The 17,528-nt window shown below is 44.4% G+C and overlaps 1 protein-coding gene across 9 annotated transcripts in view; it reads right to left on the bottom strand.

The window, feature by feature from the left end:
* Window positions 1-17,528, bottom strand: part of Ep400 (E1A binding protein p400) — a 106,290-nt gene that overhangs the window by 38,116 nt on the left and 50,646 nt on the right. For 7 of the 9 annotated variants that reach the window (XM_036172205.1, XM_036172200.1, XM_036172207.1 and 4 more), the window contains 11 exons: window positions 17,143-17,250; window positions 15,974-16,164; window positions 15,608-15,785; window positions 9,604-9,740; window positions 8,430-8,599; window positions 7,810-7,984; window positions 7,571-7,707; window positions 4,350-4,536; window positions 2,682-2,848; window positions 1,205-1,374; window positions 117-359 (listed from right to left, as the gene is read on the bottom strand). In XM_036172205.1, the coding sequence (XP_036028098.1) occupies window positions 117-359; window positions 1,205-1,374; window positions 2,682-2,848; window positions 4,350-4,536; window positions 7,571-7,707; window positions 7,810-7,984; window positions 8,430-8,599; window positions 9,604-9,740; window positions 15,608-15,785; window positions 15,974-16,164; window positions 17,143-17,250 (1,863 nt within the window). The remainder of the gene's footprint in view (window positions 1-116; window positions 360-1,204; window positions 1,375-2,681; window positions 2,849-4,349; window positions 4,537-7,570; window positions 7,708-7,809; window positions 7,985-8,429; window positions 8,600-9,603; window positions 9,741-15,607; window positions 15,786-15,973; window positions 16,165-17,142; window positions 17,251-17,528) is intronic. The other 2 variants (XM_036172208.1, XM_036172209.1) reach the window with 1 other exon arrangement.

The following is a 17,528-nucleotide window of genomic DNA, read 5'->3' as shown; positions in this document are numbered from 1 at the left end:
CCTGGACTGAGGGACAGACAGAGGCAGTAGACAGCAAAGGCTCTTCAGATATCCCGTGTTCCTGACACACTGCTCCAAGGCAGTGAGAGCAGACCCTGGACAGTAAGGCCACTTACTGGGCAAGCGGGCCTGGGCCTGCGAGGTAAGCACCAGCCGCTGGGGCGGTGCACTCTGCCCGGCCACCAGCGAGGGGGTCTGGGGCAGGGGCAGGGGTGGGCCTGGGGTGGAGGCCTGGACAGCGGTCTGAGCCCGCAGTTTCGAAGGATGGGCTGGGCCTGCTGCTGTGCTGGATGTCGAGGTGGGTTGGTGTCGAGGCGCACCGACGGAAGCCTGAGAGTTCTGAAACGGGGCTGCTGCTGCTGCAATCAATAAGGTTGTTTTGTGCAAAGCTGTTAGAGGTTCTTCATAACACGCAGTATTTACAACCGAATGTTAAGAAAATTACATAAACATTATTTCACAGTCTCTCTAATGAGAAGCCCATCTTAAGAAACAAACATGGAGAGGCTGGTACAGTCCTTAGGTTGAGAGAAACTTAAGGCTCTGCCTGTTGCAAATCAGCAAGGCTACCTGTAAGGTCACAGAACACACAGGACAAACATCTTGGCTAGAAACAGGGCTGCCAAATGCTCCGGGCTGTCAGAGCTCTGTAAACACGCAGAAGCACCCCCTCTCAGCAATCAGAGTCCTTTGCACTGCTGTCTTCAGGTGAGGCTACAAGCCGCTTCTGTGCCTCTTCACACAAGGGAGCTGAAACAGCAGCAACAAACGCAGCAGGAAGGCCCGCAACTTCCCGCAACAACCCTGACAAACTTTAAGAAAACACCTGCTCAGCTAAGGTGAACTTCCTTCTATAGGAAAAACCCAGAACAGGAAACAAACTACATCCAGGCACAGTGCTGCATGTCTGTAAACCCCAGCACTCAGGGGACTGGAAGCAGAGAGATTGTGAGTTCTAGACAATTGTGGTCTACATGGTAAGAGCCTGTCTCAACAACAACAAAAAACAAAACAAAACAAAAAAAAAAAAGAAAAAGAAAAAAAAGTGTCTTCAAGTCATCAAGATTTGCAGGCGGCACTTTTATGGGCCATTTGGAGGTTTCCAGACCCTACAGCAGTGGCTATAACACTCGGTAGGCCAGGAACAGACTGCCAAGAGCTTTCCCACAGTCTTCTACAAAAGAGAGCTGATTATATAAGATACCTTTTGCATCTGGGTTAGCAGAAAAAGTAGCAATCGGTGGCCGTCCTCGAACCTGGCCCTGTGGGGCAGCAGTGGCTGTATTGGTGGTTGCCATCCGAGGTGGATGTGTGCTGGGGAATGCCACGGTGCGACCCTCAGGCTTCTGGCCGTATTGCACAGGCTGAAATAACCTAGATGCCCATTGGCCCAAGCAGAAGACACACAACATCACCACATCGTAGACAGCATGGGTTCTAGAGGACTGCCCCTCAAGAGACCAGCTGGGAAGGCAGGTTAAAGAGGCATGGATGGAGAAGGAGCAAGGGAGCTCCCAGTAACAGCTGTCAAGAACTTGCATCAAGCCTGTGGGAACTGCTGATAAACTCTATACTCAAAAAGTCAGACATCTCAATTGGTAACACAAGAATACCGTTTCATCTCAATTACTAGGTATATATCAAAGTATGTTAAGAGAAAAACACCTCTCTGGCACATAATACCCATGTTATATCTACAGTTTAGAGTAAGAGCATAGAAAAATCAAATTCTCTACATATGACAGAAATACCAGGAACTGGGAAGGTGCACAAAGTGCCCAGCTTGGCAGCTGATTCTAGTTTGATCATGGAGATATGAGTTCTCTGACCCAGAAAATGGAAGAACAGACAAGGAGCCAGCCATAGAAACCTTTTAACAAAGCCCAGGTAAGTACAAGTAGAAGGCCTTGTCTGTGACATGGCTATAGGCTTCCTGTATGAGTTTGTCAGGCTTGAGCTAAGCTGCTAAGGATGGCAAGCAGATCACAGTCCCAAGGAAGCCAAGTCTGAAAAAAGAACAGGTTTCTGATCTGTACAAATGCCCTCTTTATTGTTAAAAAAAAAAAAAAAAATGACAATTTTCTGTTTTCCTTTTTCACCCAAGCACAGGATTTTGCTTCTTTCTCATCACTGAGTTTAATCTGTTCAGAAGCATTTACATCCTGATTTCATCACCTCTCTCTCCGGTCTCATGATCTCCCTCACCGCAAATCATCATTTATATTGTAGTGTCACTTGTAAGAGCAATGACTTCACTGATGTTCAGTGAACCCAGTGTCTGCCCTTGCTCTTGCCCAAGAGCATACTCTGCATGCACTCTTCCCAATAAGTGGTCTGACCTGGGCATGCCAGTTACTGCCAAATCAGACAACAGACTGTTCTCAGCCCTGATATCTCCCCAAATCCTAAAGCTTACTTTACTAAAGATAACCAAGAAAGGTGACTCTCAGGATTTACTGCCTCTATTTGAGTATCTTGTTAATGTAGCTGTGCTCACTGAAACCAAGGACATTCGGGACATGCTCAAGAACACAGCTTTTCTCATCACCACTGACTAACGAGGGTAAGCTAGAGGAAGGGACTGCTTATGGCCCAGGCACTTGACTCCCAAACAGCAGAAGGTTCTTGGAATAGTGGATATGCCAGATGAGCCACATGCTGCTTCTAACCCACCCACATACCTGCTGGCCTTGAGCTTCATGGTTGCTGGCCGGGCTGTCGGAGGTGGTGAAGCAAAGACTTCCTCCATGAGTTTCCTAGTCACTTTTTTCTTACACAGTAAATCAGCCTCATGGCGAGTGATTTTATTTTCTAGCCCAATGAGGTCAAATATAGAAAGATCAGTTTCCTAAGAGGAAAAAGAAATGGAAAAAAAGAAGAAGAAGAAAGAAAGAAAAAGGTAGGAGTCAATTGAGGAAGCTCTGTTTCACATGGTATGCCAAGCCCTCTCATGCTTGGGCTAAGTAAGATCATGTCTCCTCAGAGGGCCAGATCTCCTTTTCACAATGGGACAACTGTTTGGCCTTCCCCAGTGTCATGTGAACAGAGACATGGAGCTGCAAAGGAGTATAGACAGCCAGTCATCACATGAATAGTACAAGGACAAACAGCAGTCTGCCCCAGGAAAGAATAAGGGGCAGGTGTGGCCTCCATGTGCTGATCAGTGTGGGAGTGACCCTTGTGAGGCTTATTGTGGAGACTACTCAGTGCTAGACAGAGTGGAACCAGTCAGATTTATGACCACGGCCCTGGCAAGAGCAAGTACCCTAATTTCCACAGCACTGCTAATGTATATTTCTCGGAACTTGAGATAACAAGAAAGCAGCATCACACTGAGAGGATGACAGACAAAAGGAGGGTCATGGGAGCCTCACAATACTAGGGCAAGTCAGGTGGCTCAGCTGCAGTGGCACAGCTGGCAGTTCTTGTTCTTTTTCTTTCTCTTTTTTTTTTTGGTTTTTCGAGACAGGGTTTCTCTGTGTAGCTTTGCACCTTTCCTGGAACTCACTCTGTAGACCAGGCTGGCCTCGAACTCACAGAGATCCGCCTGGCTCTGCCTCCTGAGTGCTGGGATTAAAGGCGTGCACCACCACCTGTTTTTTTTTTTTTTTTTTTTAAGCTGGCAGTTCTTTAAAGACCTAGACAGAGCGGCTATGTGAGCCAGGAGCAACTGCAGTGCACTCACAAGAACAATGAAAACCCGACCTGTAGGAACGTTCTCATCAGCAGTACGAATAGCCAGAGATGGAAACCACCTATGTAGCCATCAGCTGATGAAAGAACACACAAAATGTGCCCTTCACAACAGAACGCTACCCAGCCCTTATGAGAACTGACATTCAGACATTCTGGAATGAGGATGAACCTTGAAAATACTCTAAGTGTAAAAAATCCAGATACAATTCTGTGAGCTACACAAAACCAGTAAGTCCACAGACAGAAACTAGACAAGAGATAGGACAGTGGTTCTCAAACCCTTTTGGGGGGGTGTTGAACAATCACAGATGTCACATAAGACCATCAGAAAACAGATATTTACATAATGATTCATGACAGTAGCAAAACTACAGTTACGAAGTAGCAACAAAAATAATTTTATGGTTGGGGGTCACCACAACATGAGGAACTGTGTAAAGAGTCATAGCATTGGGGGTGGGGATTTGGCTCAGTGGTGGAGCGCTGGCCTGGCAAGGGCAAGGCCCTGGGTCCGACCCTCAGCTCCACAAACAGAGCCATAGCATTAGTAAGGCTGAGAGCCAGAGAGAAGAGGTGGGAAGTGATCCATAGAACCATGCGGATTTTATCTACAAGTACTAGAAGTCCTGCACTACTTGTCTAAATCCTCTTACCTTCCAGAACTCTCTCTCCAGAACTCTGAGAATTAGAGAGGCTGACCGATACTGCAGAGAGCCTGCTGCATAGGAGGAGCCTGGTAACCGTGGCTCTACCAGCCCAGGATGGTTACAGATCCGCTGTAGCCGAGTCAAGACACTCAAGACACTGACAAAGTGTCCACTCTTCAGAGCTTCCTGAGTCCTGCTCATGTAGAAGGGGAAAAAAAAAAAAAAACATTCAATGTCAAAGGCAAATGTATGTTCAGCAGTCTCATCATCAATTACTTTCCTAATCTCAGAAAACGTAAGAACTAGCAAGATTTCCCAAGACTGAGTTACTAAATTAGTTACATTACACATTCAAGTTTATATTCCCACACAGGTCTCTACTGAGTCACTCCAGCGAGTCAGAGACAAAGGGTTAGTATAGGCCAAACCTCAAGGAGGACTGTTCCTTTGTAAAGGGGCCATGTTTCAATAACATCAGGATAAGTTCCCTGACAGAGGAGTAGAAGCATCCAAGGTATGGATTGACATGTGAAAGCCAGAAGGTAGGACCGGAGTACCCCAGAAAGCACATCCCCTGATCCTGCAAGGAAAGTACACAGTGATGGAGATGCTGAGCAGGCCACGAGCCAAGCCCTGCTGCAATATTAGACAGACAGAGACCCACAAGGCATACACCAGGACCAGGGAGCTGCAGTTTGGAATAGAGCTCTGGAACGAGGAAGGGGGCTCCCAAGGCAAGCAAGGAAGAATGGCATCTGGAGAGCTTGAGAGAGGGATGAAGAACCACGGTAAAAGACTGCAGGCTCCAAAGCCAAGCAATGCATCTAAAAGGTGCCTGGAAAGAACTGGGCTCAGGAGGTAGCTTGAGTTCCTTGTGGGAAGTGCCAGTCTTAGGTACTCCAGGGTCAAATCAGGTATACAACAGAGAAAAGTGGGAACCCCGAGAAACACTGCCAGGAGGGGAATGTCACAGTAAACCTAGCTTGGACAAGGAAAGCCAGACACAGCCAGCTTGGAGTCCTGTGATAAGGGTCTCTGTACAGGCACAAAAATAGAATAATAAGCAAGACAGACTATCCATCTAGCTTAGGAGAATAGAAGTGGAACATGATGTTTTAAAACAGTTGCCAAGTTTGGCTTTGAGTGGGCTAAGATTGGGATCTACTTTCCTGAGTCCAAGAATGATAGATATTTCCAGAGAAAGGGCGGTGTGTGCATGTGCAGGTGGGAGCAGAAAGGAAGCTCCTCCAGAAAGCCAGAAGCCATGAGAGGGCCAGAATGTGTCTGATTCAATGTTCCTATGCATCTGGACAGTGCAATGTAGAAATGAGAACCTAGCTCAGGTTTTGGTGTGGCAGTCTGAGCATCTAATGGTATCCAGAAACCTGGTTTCCCAAATGCAAAAATGGAGCCAAGATACAAAAAAGCTTAACACACTAGCACTGAATTGTGGCTCAGAGAAAAGGAAGGAAACATGAAAAAGTCTCACTGTCACTCTACTCAGAGCAGGTGTCACAGAACCAGCCAAAGATGTGCTAGGTCCAATGTCATAACCTCTTACACCACCACAAAAGATGACATCACTCCCAAACACCAGCACCTCACTACCTGTGGGCACAGTCACATGTAACAAGCTAAGTTCCCTGAACGATGATCGTTAGAGCTCCTAATGGAGGGCAATCTAAGTAATTTAAGGGTAACTGAGCCATGTTTCCCCTGTCTGCTGCCACCTGACCTCCACAGAAGCTCCATCCCCTTCCTACAAAATCGCTTCTCACTAACCAGAGCTAGCACATCACGAAGGACAACAAAAGATGATGTCAAAACCTTGCTGGAATATCTGACAAAAACCAGTGCTTGTTTGTTTTCTTCCCCCGAGACAGGGTGTCTCTGCGTAGCTTTGCACCTGTCCTGGAACTCACTCTGTAGCCCAGGCTGGCCTCCAACTCAGAGATCGGCCTGGCTCTGCTCCCGAGTGCTGGGATTACAGGCGTGCGCCACCACTGCCCAGCTAGAAACCAGTGTTATAGCAACATGGCTAAGTATTTTCTGCTCAGGTTTGGAGGGTTGATCATTGTGAAAGCTTTAGGGGTACATTCACTGCTCCTCTCCCATATTAGATGATAGGCGGAGTGTTTCATTACCAATGCAGCTTGGCAAGGACTGCCTGGGAAACAGCCAGTAAAATGAGCAGCCATTCATTCTTATACCCAGTCCCCAAAGCCTTTTAAACATGCTGTAGCAATGCCAAATCATTTCTTGAAAGCATCAAGGGAGCCACATGCTATCCCAAGAACTTTAGACATACACTACTTTTTCTTAGAGATTCACATATACCCTTTGCTCGGCAAACAAAAAATAGTAGGAGGATGGCCAGGTGCTACTTGCCCATTATGAACGGGCCTTGTGCACCACTGCCTCTCAACTTTGTTACAGCTTACATCATCTCTGCCCACAGCTGCCTACAGCTAAGGCAAGTGCTTACAAGACAGCTTTGGGTATGTCTGATCCACAGAGAAACCCACAGCACCACATTATGTTCCTATCCATAGTGGGAACCCGTAAAACAGCTGAATAAGACTAGCATGATAGCTATGGACTAGGTCCACTGCCAGAGACTACTATCATGTGAGGTCATAGTAAACACACATGTGATACTTCTCAGTTGCCTTTAGAGTCTAGAGAGTAGTGTCTAAATCCTGAGAACTACCAAGTTTAAAATGAAAATCCACTGAACTTTACTGCACAGTTCTTGAATCTGTTTTAAACATAAGACACCAGTGAGCACAAAAGAAAGAATCAAAGCAGCCATGGAGAGGATTCAGAGGATCCACGTTGAGTCCACTGAATGACATGTAGGGCTATGAGGCAAGAGTTGGGAGATGACTTATTTAGGTCACAGGATGCTATACCATGACATGGATATTATGCCCCACTGGACCATACTGACTCAGTAGAACAATGGCTACGTTCAAAGAGTAAACTGGTCGACCAGTTGAGTTCACATTAACCACCCAAGCTAATGCAAGCACCAGCACCAGCAAAATAGACATCAGGCTACACAAATGGCAGGTGTGCAGATAAAGCATATCTAAAGGCAGAGTTTGCAGGAAGGAAGGGATGTTCTGGAGACTGCAGAGCTCCTGGCTGCCTCGTTGATAAGCACACTCACTGAGGCAACAGGGTGCTTCTCATTGCTGAGGGCAGGTAGGCAAACCAGCACTTACCTAGGCTGTAGGATGACATCCTCGTACAAGGCCTTCTGCCGACTGGAAAGGCGGCACTTCAGAACATGCTCGTACTTCCTGGTCAGCTGTTTTTCCACATCTCTCTTGGTTCTCCTCAAAATAAATGGCTGTGTGACCTGGAGAAAAGAATAACCATTTTCTCCCCAAATAATGCCTTGGTGTATTTAGCAGAAGGCAGATATGCTTTAAAAAAGCTGCAGTCACTGAAGCAGACATACCCTGTGTAATCTTATGACCATTTTGTGATAGTAATCCTGGTTTTCCTCATTGGGAGCTTTCAGGGGGAAGCTCAGGTAAGGCCTGGAGATTCCAGGAATGAGAAAGTGTACCATGGTCCAGAGCTCCAGGAAAGTGTTGTGCAGAGGCACGTCAATCAGAAGCAGGCGCTGCTGGCTACAAACAAAATGAGGCAATGTTGGAAGTCTGAAACACATAAGGAGGCTGCATAACTCTTCTCGATGGCAATGTGTGAGGAAAGTGAAGACAGCAACCCTACAGATGCCTTCAGGGAATGGACAGGCACAGCGGCACACAGCACTTGGAGAAGGGGCTGGGGTCAGAGGCAGGCAGACCTCTAGGTTCCAGGCCAGCCTGGTTTACATCGAGAGCTCCAGGCTAGCCAAGACTACACAGTGAGACCCTGTCTCAAAGAAAAGGACTGAACAAAGGGACTCTGTGTGTCTCTTAGGTACAACATGCTGTGACAAAGATGGAAATTCCTTTTCACTAAATTGATAGATGTATGCAATGATTTACATTTCTTTAAGAGGAATCCTTAGACAAGAACAAAGAATACTTTGCTATTTGGAAAGGACAGAATACTTGAATGAGGTCAGACCTCTGCAGCTTGAAGATGGCTTCCCAGTGCCGCTCAGTCATGCCCTTCACCCGCTGCATTTCATCAACGACAAGGCATTTCCAGTGCACCCTTGAGAAGGCAGTGTAGCCCCTGAAGAATTGCTTATAGGACGTGATGCAGATGTGGAAGCTGTTGGGCTCAGCCCACTCCTGCAATACAGAAAGAAGCCCCCTGACTTCCCTGAAACCATCTGTAGAGCACTGCTGGGCAATCACACTCAGTCAAACTACACACATCACCAGCCACCCAACCCATTCTTCACAACAACCACACAAGAAAAAGTCCAAGATATTCTTCTCTGTTCCTCTAGAGCCTTAAAAGACTTTCGTTGACAAACTAGGCTACTAGATAATTTCTAGAGGCGCTAGAAATTATCACTGGGAAAACAGATTACCAGAGATAATCCTGGCTTTTATAGTGTATAATCTAAACAAGGAAGGTAAGAAATGCAGATTATCTATCTACATTGCAACTAACTGCAACAAGATTTTTAAAGCAAGGGGAGGATGGGCTGTGGTCTAATGCATCCCCACTGCAGCAGCATTAAGAGCTGGATGGTCTCAGTTCCTAAGAATGAGTCAGTGAGATTCTATGTTAAGAAAAATTAAGATGTCGGGGACTGGGAAATGGCTGAGACATTAAGAGCACTGACTGCTCTTCCAGAGGTCCTGAGTTCAATTCCCAGCAACCACATGGTGGCTCACAACCATCTGTAATAAGGTCTGGTGCCCTCTTCTGGTCATACATGCTGTATACATAATAAATAAATAAATTTTAAAAAAAGAAAAGCAAAATTAAGATGTCTACCTTTATTTCATGCTCAATTATTATTGTGGGACATGTGTGAGATATGTTCTGTGTAGGCGTGCGTGCACAGCGTGCATGTAGGAGTCAGAGGACAACTTTGTGGAGTTGGTTTTCTCCTTTATACCTTCACATGACTTCTAGGGATCAAAATTAGGTTGTCAGGCTTGTGCATCAAGTGCTTGCATCTGCTGTGCCATCTCTTCAGCCCCTGCGTAGCATATTTCAAAGATGCTTGGCTAAGGGTGCTCATTGGCACACCTTTTGTCTAGGGTATGTGAAACTCGGGTGCATTTCCCAGCAGTGCAAAACAAAGTAAGGAGAGGGGGTGGAGGTGGTGTGGCTCTACCTGTCTCTTTGCTTTGAGTTCTCTGTGGCTGCCAACATAAGAAAGAGTTTTGAGGCCAGGACACCAGCGTTTCAACTCAAGTTCCCACTTGAGTATGTTACAACTCCTCATGACAACAAGATGAGGGCCCCAATTACCTATAAAAGAAAAAAAGAAATCTGTGAGACCCAGGCATCTAAGCTGAGTTTGAGCAGAACCTTATTAAGTATGTGGCCATAGGAAAGCAGACACCAAGGAGACAAAAACTAGCCTCTAGCATAATTACATGGCCCAGAATAGGAGCAGGTGTGTCTCTGATGAACTACGACTGGGGTCAGGCTCTCCAGAAACACTGCTGCAAAGAGTAGACAATAAATCCAGGATCTACTGACAACCATATGAACTTTTATCAGGAGCAGATGAAGGAGACCTGCTCCCTCTTTTTCCCCAAGGGTACTCTTGAGGAGGGAGAAGTGAGAAATATGTAAATAGAAATGGAGGAGGGAGATAGTTAGAAACACAGGACAGCTCATGAGGGCCTGGGTCCAAACCCACCAGCCCCATCTGTCTCTGCTAAAGGGCTTTTAAAGGAACGCCAAGGGGTGGAGCAAAAGACCTCCCCCAGCACAGCCCAATGCAGAGCATCCCAGACACCTGGTGACCATGCACGAGGTCAAGCAATCCCCTAATGCAGCCCTGCTGTGTAAAGCAAGCTCAGATCTCACTAGGAAGCTTTTGTGGGCTCCCACAAGCAGAGAAAGAACTCTTGTCTATTCTAGATGTGGTGGTGCATGCCTTTAATCTCAGCAGTGGCAGGCAAAGCTTTATGAGTTGGAGGTCAGCCAAAGCTGCACAGTGAGACCTTATCTTAAAAAAACAAACAACAAAAGAAGAACTTTGTCTATAGCAAACAACTCCCCCAAACAAGAAAGCTGCTGACTTGGGACCTCGGACTCTAATTAATCCTTCCCAGCAGCAAGCACCCTACAGCCCAGATAGACAGGCACCTCCTTAAGTACCCACTTACAGGTAAAAAAAATAATCAATTGACTCAATGATCGAACCTAGCCTGAAAATAGCATTTACAAGTCAGTAGGTGTAACCCAGAAAGCAAACTTCAATTTCAGTGCCATAAATGAAATGAATGCAATTATGGGTCAAAAAGAGAAATAGCTGATTTTAAGATAAAGCTGTACTTCACTTACCTGTGGCCATTGTTGAAGCATCACTACTGATTTTGAAAAGAAACTGCTCAAGAGAAATCAACCACTATTTCAACACAAGTTTCAGAGGAAAACTTAGCAGAAGTCAATAAACTTTTTTCCCCCCTTTTTGGTGGCAGTGCTAGAGATCAAGCCAGTATCTCTTTAAACACTGGGCTGAAGAGATGGCTCTTCCAGATGACCTAAGTTTGATTCCCAGCACATACATCAGGTGGCTCACAACTACTTGTATCTGCAGCTCCAGGAGGATCTAACGCCTCTGGCCTTGATAGGCACCCCAACACAAAAACAATTACCTACACATAGACACACACGTACACATAATTTAAAAAGTAAAATACCATCTTAAAACTCTAAGCATACAACCTTGCAAATAAAGAAACATGACCAAAACAGCTTTCTCTCTAGAAAGCAAAAGAGGGTTAAAACCTACAGTAGGCTAAAGTGATGACTCAGCAGTTAAGAGCACTCCTGTTCTTGCAGGCACCCAGGCTTGTTTCCCAGCACCCACAAGACAGCTCACAGATGATTTTAACTAGTTCCAAGGGATTCAATGCCTCTTCTAGCCTCTATGGTCACCAGGCATCCACGTGGTACACAGACATTCATATAGGTAAAACACTCATACATACATACAAAAAAAAAAAAAAAAAAATGAGTAGAGTTAACATATGGGGACACTGGAAAGGCCTTGCATGACACACACGAGGCCCTCAATTCAATCCCCAGAATAAATGAATGAATGAATGAATGAATGAATAAATAAGGTTGGAAAAGTGGCACAGTGGCTAAAAGGGCATTCTGCTCTTGCAGAGAATCAGAGTTTATAGCATTGATGTTAAGTGGCTCACAACCACCTGCAACTCCAGCTACAGAGGATCCAACATTCTCTTCTGGTTTTCAGACAGGCCAAAAAAAAAAAAAAAAAGGTAAATTCAATGTATAATATAACCTAACTATCAAAATATCCTTATGTAACAATACCATGTACAATGAGTATACAATGAAAAAAAATTTTTTTTGAGAGTCTCATTATGTTGCCCTGGCTGACCTGAAACTTCCTATATAGATCAGAATGGCCTTGAACTCACAGAAATCAACCTGACTCTATCCCTAGTGCTAGGATTAAACACATGTGCACTATCACATCCAGAACAATGAAGATTTCTAAAAGCATTTTTCTTTAAAAAAAAAAAAAAAAAAAAAACCTAATATGTAACACGAAATTCCATTCTTGGAAAGGGAAATGTGGTTGTGTTCATGCATGTAAAAGCTAGACAAGACACGTCAGGTTATCCCACGGTCACTAACGGGGGAAGGAAATGGTAAGATAGGAAGACTACTTTGTTTTTTAAGCTGCAATATCTATCAGTCTATTTACTGGGGTGGCAACAGGTAGAGGTGTGTGCCTGCCACAGCAAGTATAAGGAGGTGAGGGGACAACCTGCAGGAAGGGGTCAGCTCTCTCCACTAGGTCGGGTGACTGAACTCATGGCTTAGGCTTCAAAGCAGGTGTGCCTATCCACTAAGCCCTCTCCAGATTTATTTTCTTCTTAAAAAAAGAAAACAATGTAGGGTTGATGATCAATTCTTGTGTAAATTTCTCAGCATTTCCAAACTACAATTCCAAGTAATAAACACTGTAGCTGGGTGTGGTGGTTCACACCTTTAACCCCAGTGCCCAGGAAGCAGAGGCACAAGGATCTGAGTTCAAGGCTGGTCTAGTCAACAGAACTAGTTCCAGAAGAGCCAGGGCTACACCAAGATATACCGTCTCAAAAAGCCAAAATTCAACCAATTAATAGATAAATTAATAAACACTATTTGTGGAAAACTGGTGGTTGTCTAGGACAAGGAGGAGCCCAACAGACATTAGTTTGGGCTAGAAAGATGGAAGACTATAGGACAACAGGAAAGGCCCCAAGCAAGGAACATCTTTTTCCCAGGGGCAAGGCAGAGCAAGTTTAGCTAGCTCCTACTCCTACACTTGTCCTACTGAGCCAAGCCACACCACCCTCTGCACACTAGACTCCACAGAGTCTATTTCTTCTGACATCAGCAGCCATCAGCACAGAGGAAAAGCTCCCAACCCAGGCCTGCCATGATGCTATCTGAAACTGTCACATTTGCACAAGGACCTCAACCCTCCTCCCATATGGACATTTACCACCTTTCCAACTGCACCTATTTACTGCACTATCTCTGAGTGTACCATTGCATTCCAGCTCCACACCCATGGCTCTAGTTCTCGGGTTCCCTTACATACAGTGTGATGGGCTTGTCTCCTGCCTGAAACAGGGTCACCTACTCATTCCCTCACAATTAACAACATGAAGACTCCTACTTTAGAAGCACAGACAATCATTTCTAACTATGTAAGAAAACCCAGAAATTTTAATAACATGCAACCAACCATTGCCTTAAATGTTAATTGAAAAATTCTAGAAATAAGGAATTTATAAATTTTAATCTGTACACTTTTCTAAGCATATTCTGGGAAATGGGACAATCCTTTGTCTATTCTCTCTACAGGAGGGTACCTGCCATCTGTTTGTTAGCACCTGGTATAAACACTGGTTATCAGATCCATAGTAATGGTGTGGCAGGGCTTGATTAAGTGACATTTACTTTACTTAGTAACAGAGCAGCAAAGCTGGCACTTTGGGCATGTCAAAGGGATGCTTTTATATGCTTAAGTTCAAGAAAAGTTCTGAACTTAAGATGAAACATAGTATGATTCAGAATTTCAATACCCACTGGTGCTAAACATGTCTCCTGAAGATAGGATAGACTTGTAAATATAATAAAACATTTAACACCCTTCTGCCTTAAATAATATAATAAAAAGGCAGAGTATTTATTTCTATCTTGAATTAACAACTATATATGTGAATCTACTTTAAAATACTACATTTAAGCCATGGTGATACCAGCTGGGCATGGTGGGACATGCCTTTCATCCCAGCACTTGAGAGGCAGAGTCAAATGGACCTTGAAGGCTGGTCTACATAGTAGTTCCAAGACAGCCAGGCCTATGTAGAGAGATTGTACCTTTAAAAAAAAAAAAGACTTGGTGATACTAGTTCAAAACTATTGAAACAAATCAGTGGAGGGGAAAAAAATAAACAAAAACAAAACAAAACAAAAACAAAAACAAACCAGGAGCCCAGAAACCAATCGACTTGTATAAATTTAAAAACTGATAACTGAGTCTGACAAGATGGCTCAGGTAAGATAAGAAAGGGCACTTGCCACTAAGCATGTAGACCTGAATTCAATCCCTGGGTCCCACAGGGTAAAAGTAAAGAACCAACTCTGCAAGCTGTCCTCTGCCCTTGACAAATGTTTGCACATATGTACATACAAACATACATAGAAGAGGGAGGGAGGGAGGGAGGGAGGGAGGGCGGGCCTGCGAGGTAGCTGAGCAGTGAAGAGCACTTCCTGAATTTGGTTCTTAGTGCCCACATCACGTGACTCGCAACTACCTCTAATTCCAGCTTCAAGGGATACAATGTCCCATGGGCAGCAGCATCCATGGGGCATATAATCAGGCAGAAACACACACATAAACAAAAATAAATAAAAATAAAAACTAATTATACAAGTAAGCTTTTTAATTCAAAGAAAGTCCAATATGAGGATAATGAGGCAGGTCAATTTTTCCTGCAACATGGCAAGGCCCTCCTCTGAATTTGCAAGGGAATGATGGAATAATACACTCCAAAGGGTAGGAAGAGCAGCTTTGCAAGAAAAGGAACTGTACCATGTCCCAGCTCACAGCACTCTTTCAATAGCTAGCTCCTACAGCAGCAGGCCCCTCAGGCACAGAGCCGAGCACTGGCCCAGGCAAGCTACAGGGCAGTAGACAGAGAGCTAACCCTAAAGATCAGACGTGGAGCTACCTGAATGCGTGCATGTCATGGCAGCTGGGCAGCCCAGACCCTCTGGGCCACCACACCACTCTCTAAGGGACCTAAGAAACATAACAAAAGTGTGTTCCACTAGAGAGAAATGATCTGACAAAAGAGGTTTGATGAGTGAACACCCTACAACTTCAAGAAAATGCTAGCAAAGACAAGTACTGTGAGCTACACAATCAACTGCTCCCAAATGGGGAACTAGAGAAACGGGCCAGTCTATAAAATACTTGCTGAACAATCACTATCTGAACACGAATTCAGATCCCCAGCATCCATACAAAAGCCAGTTGTGATAGCACACGTCTGCAACTCTAGGGGAAAGAGAAAGGGATCCCCAGAACTTACTGGCTGAGAAAAAAGCCTATGGGTGCTGCATTTTGAATAAGCATTAAAATTCTTTCATTCAATGTTAACTGTGAATGAGTTTTTGTTTCTTCATGCAAAAAGTATTTCTGGGGCTGGAGAGATGGCTCAGAGGTTAAGAGCACTGGCTGTTCTTCCAGAGGTCCTGAGTTCAATTCCCAGCAACCACATGGTGGCTCACAACCATCTACAATGACTTCTGGCCTGCAGGCCCAACACTCACTGTATACATAATAATTAAAAAAACAAAAAACAAACAAACAAACAAAAGTATTTCTGATTTCTATTTTGGTGGACAGTTTCACTATGTTGTCCAAGTCAACCTCAAACTCAGGACTCAAGCAATCCTCTAGCTTCAACCTGAAGTGCTACAGGACTGCACCACCACTCCCAACTGTCTGAGAGTATTTTGAGTGTTTTACCTGGCTCAGGTAAAAGGAGAGAAATAGAAGAGGCTAAAGAAGTCTTCTCCCTCAGATCCAAACACTCTCCTAGTGGAAACTGAGAGACTCTTACCTTCATTACATGCAAGGTGAGCAAAGAAAGCAATGATCTGCACAGTTTTCCCAAGCCCAGCTTCATCAGCTAATATGCCATTGAGATTCTTCCGGTATAGCTTGGCCAACCAGTCAAGGCCTATCTTCTGGTAGTCTCGGAGAGCACCATACAGCAAAGATGGAGCACTAAACTTCACCTATAGTGACAAGACAGACCAGCCAAAGAATGACTAAGTAATCAGCACCCTTTCTCACAGCCTAAATCTAGAGGCTGTAAAATACACATATAGGACAGTCCCAAATGATTTACAGAACAGAAGAACAGCAACTGCCTTTTCTAGCAATTTCTATGGAGCCTGTTGGGAGGCAGGTAAGATTTCCTCACCGCAGTTGTGACCCGGGCACTGCCCTTAGGGAGAATGGCTTCAGCCACAGCAGTAACTTCTGTGATGTCCTTGGTGTTAGATTTTCCAATGCTCATTCTCTCTGCAGCTTTAAACTGATCCATGATGAAGAGTGAGTCAATGAGAACTGAGTCCCTCCGGCTCTCCCTGTCACTAGGACAGTCTTCCACATCTACAACAATGAAACAGATAGAACTAGGACTGCTGTAAGTTTTATGAGCTTAAACATGGGGGGGGGGGGGGGATGACAAGGAAGAATACAGAATTGATACATTTTTTTTCATTACATTACATTTTATACATCCACAATAACATGAATGACTGTTAAGAAACATCACAATCAACTATATCTGGGACTCAAACCATAATCTACCCAACAGTCTGGTGTTCAGGAAATGGCTCTGTTGACTGGGAGCTAATAATGTGGACAGAATTACAAGTATCTCAGGTTTAATGATCTCCCTTCTACTACCATCAAAAAAGGAAAAATTAGAAACATCACCCAAGTTTGGAAACAAGGAAGAAGCCTTCATCTATGACCCTAGGTCTTGCTGCAGAAGGGGACTGTGAAAGGCCCTGAATTCCACAGGAGACCCTCTGACAACTATCTCATGGCCCGATGTTCCTGTCTTCCTTCTCACACGCTCTTGTATCTATCTAATAAGCAAAAGAATGAAAATAAGAAAAGGACAGCTGCCAGTCTATGTAATCTCTGTATCTGTCTGGAATGTCTGTAAGTAAAATCAACCACTAAAAGCCTTGCAAGTTAATAAGCAAGCACAGCAGAGCCCCAAAAAATAAGATGATGCTTAAGTCCATAACCACAACACACATCTAGAGAAAACATGTTTACATCCTCCACAATTTACCTGATGCTCTGATAAATGTACCAAGTTAGTAAGTAAAACCTCACAGTTTACAGCTTATTCAATAGGGAAAGTGCATATAAAATACACTCTTTTCCTGGCTCAAATTCTTTTGTTCTTTGTTTACAGCCACACACAGGCTTTATCCTATCCAAAGCCCAAAGTCCCTGCCACAACTAACATGGACTTTAGAACCTGTCCTTGGTTCCAATACTTCTAATTTCTTACATCTTACGTTGGCTTTTATTTTTAAACCTGAATTCTTTACAACACTAAAAACATACCCTCTTCCCCGCTTGACTCTTCATGATCAGGTTCAGGCTGTGGCCACTGAAAACTTGGCAGAAAGGCACCTTCATACAACTTCATCAAATCAATTAAGGGCAATTCAGCTGGAAAGGATGGCAGGAAGAAACAAGATTATTTTATAACAAATGCCACTTAGCTGCAAATGCCACTTAACAGCACTCAGAAAGGCACAGCAAAAAAGACTGGACAGGTAGCTTGTCACATATACTCCTCTTCCTAAAACAGCTGATGCAGGCTAGCACTGCTTATCCAAAATGCCTAAGACTAGACATAGTCATAGCTCTTGATTTCCTGGATTGGAGACTATCTAACACAGTGTCAACTGAGCACACATCTGAAATCCACTATCAAAATATTCTGA

The sequence above is a fragment of the Onychomys torridus genome, chromosome 22 (assembly GCF_903995425.1).
Source record: "Onychomys torridus chromosome 22, mOncTor1.1, whole genome shotgun sequence".
NCBI classification, from domain to species: Eukaryota; Metazoa; Chordata; class Mammalia; order Rodentia; family Cricetidae; genus Onychomys; species Onychomys torridus.
The sequence above is the reverse complement of the archived record's forward strand: the minus strand, read 5'-3'. Positions and strand labels throughout refer to the sequence as shown.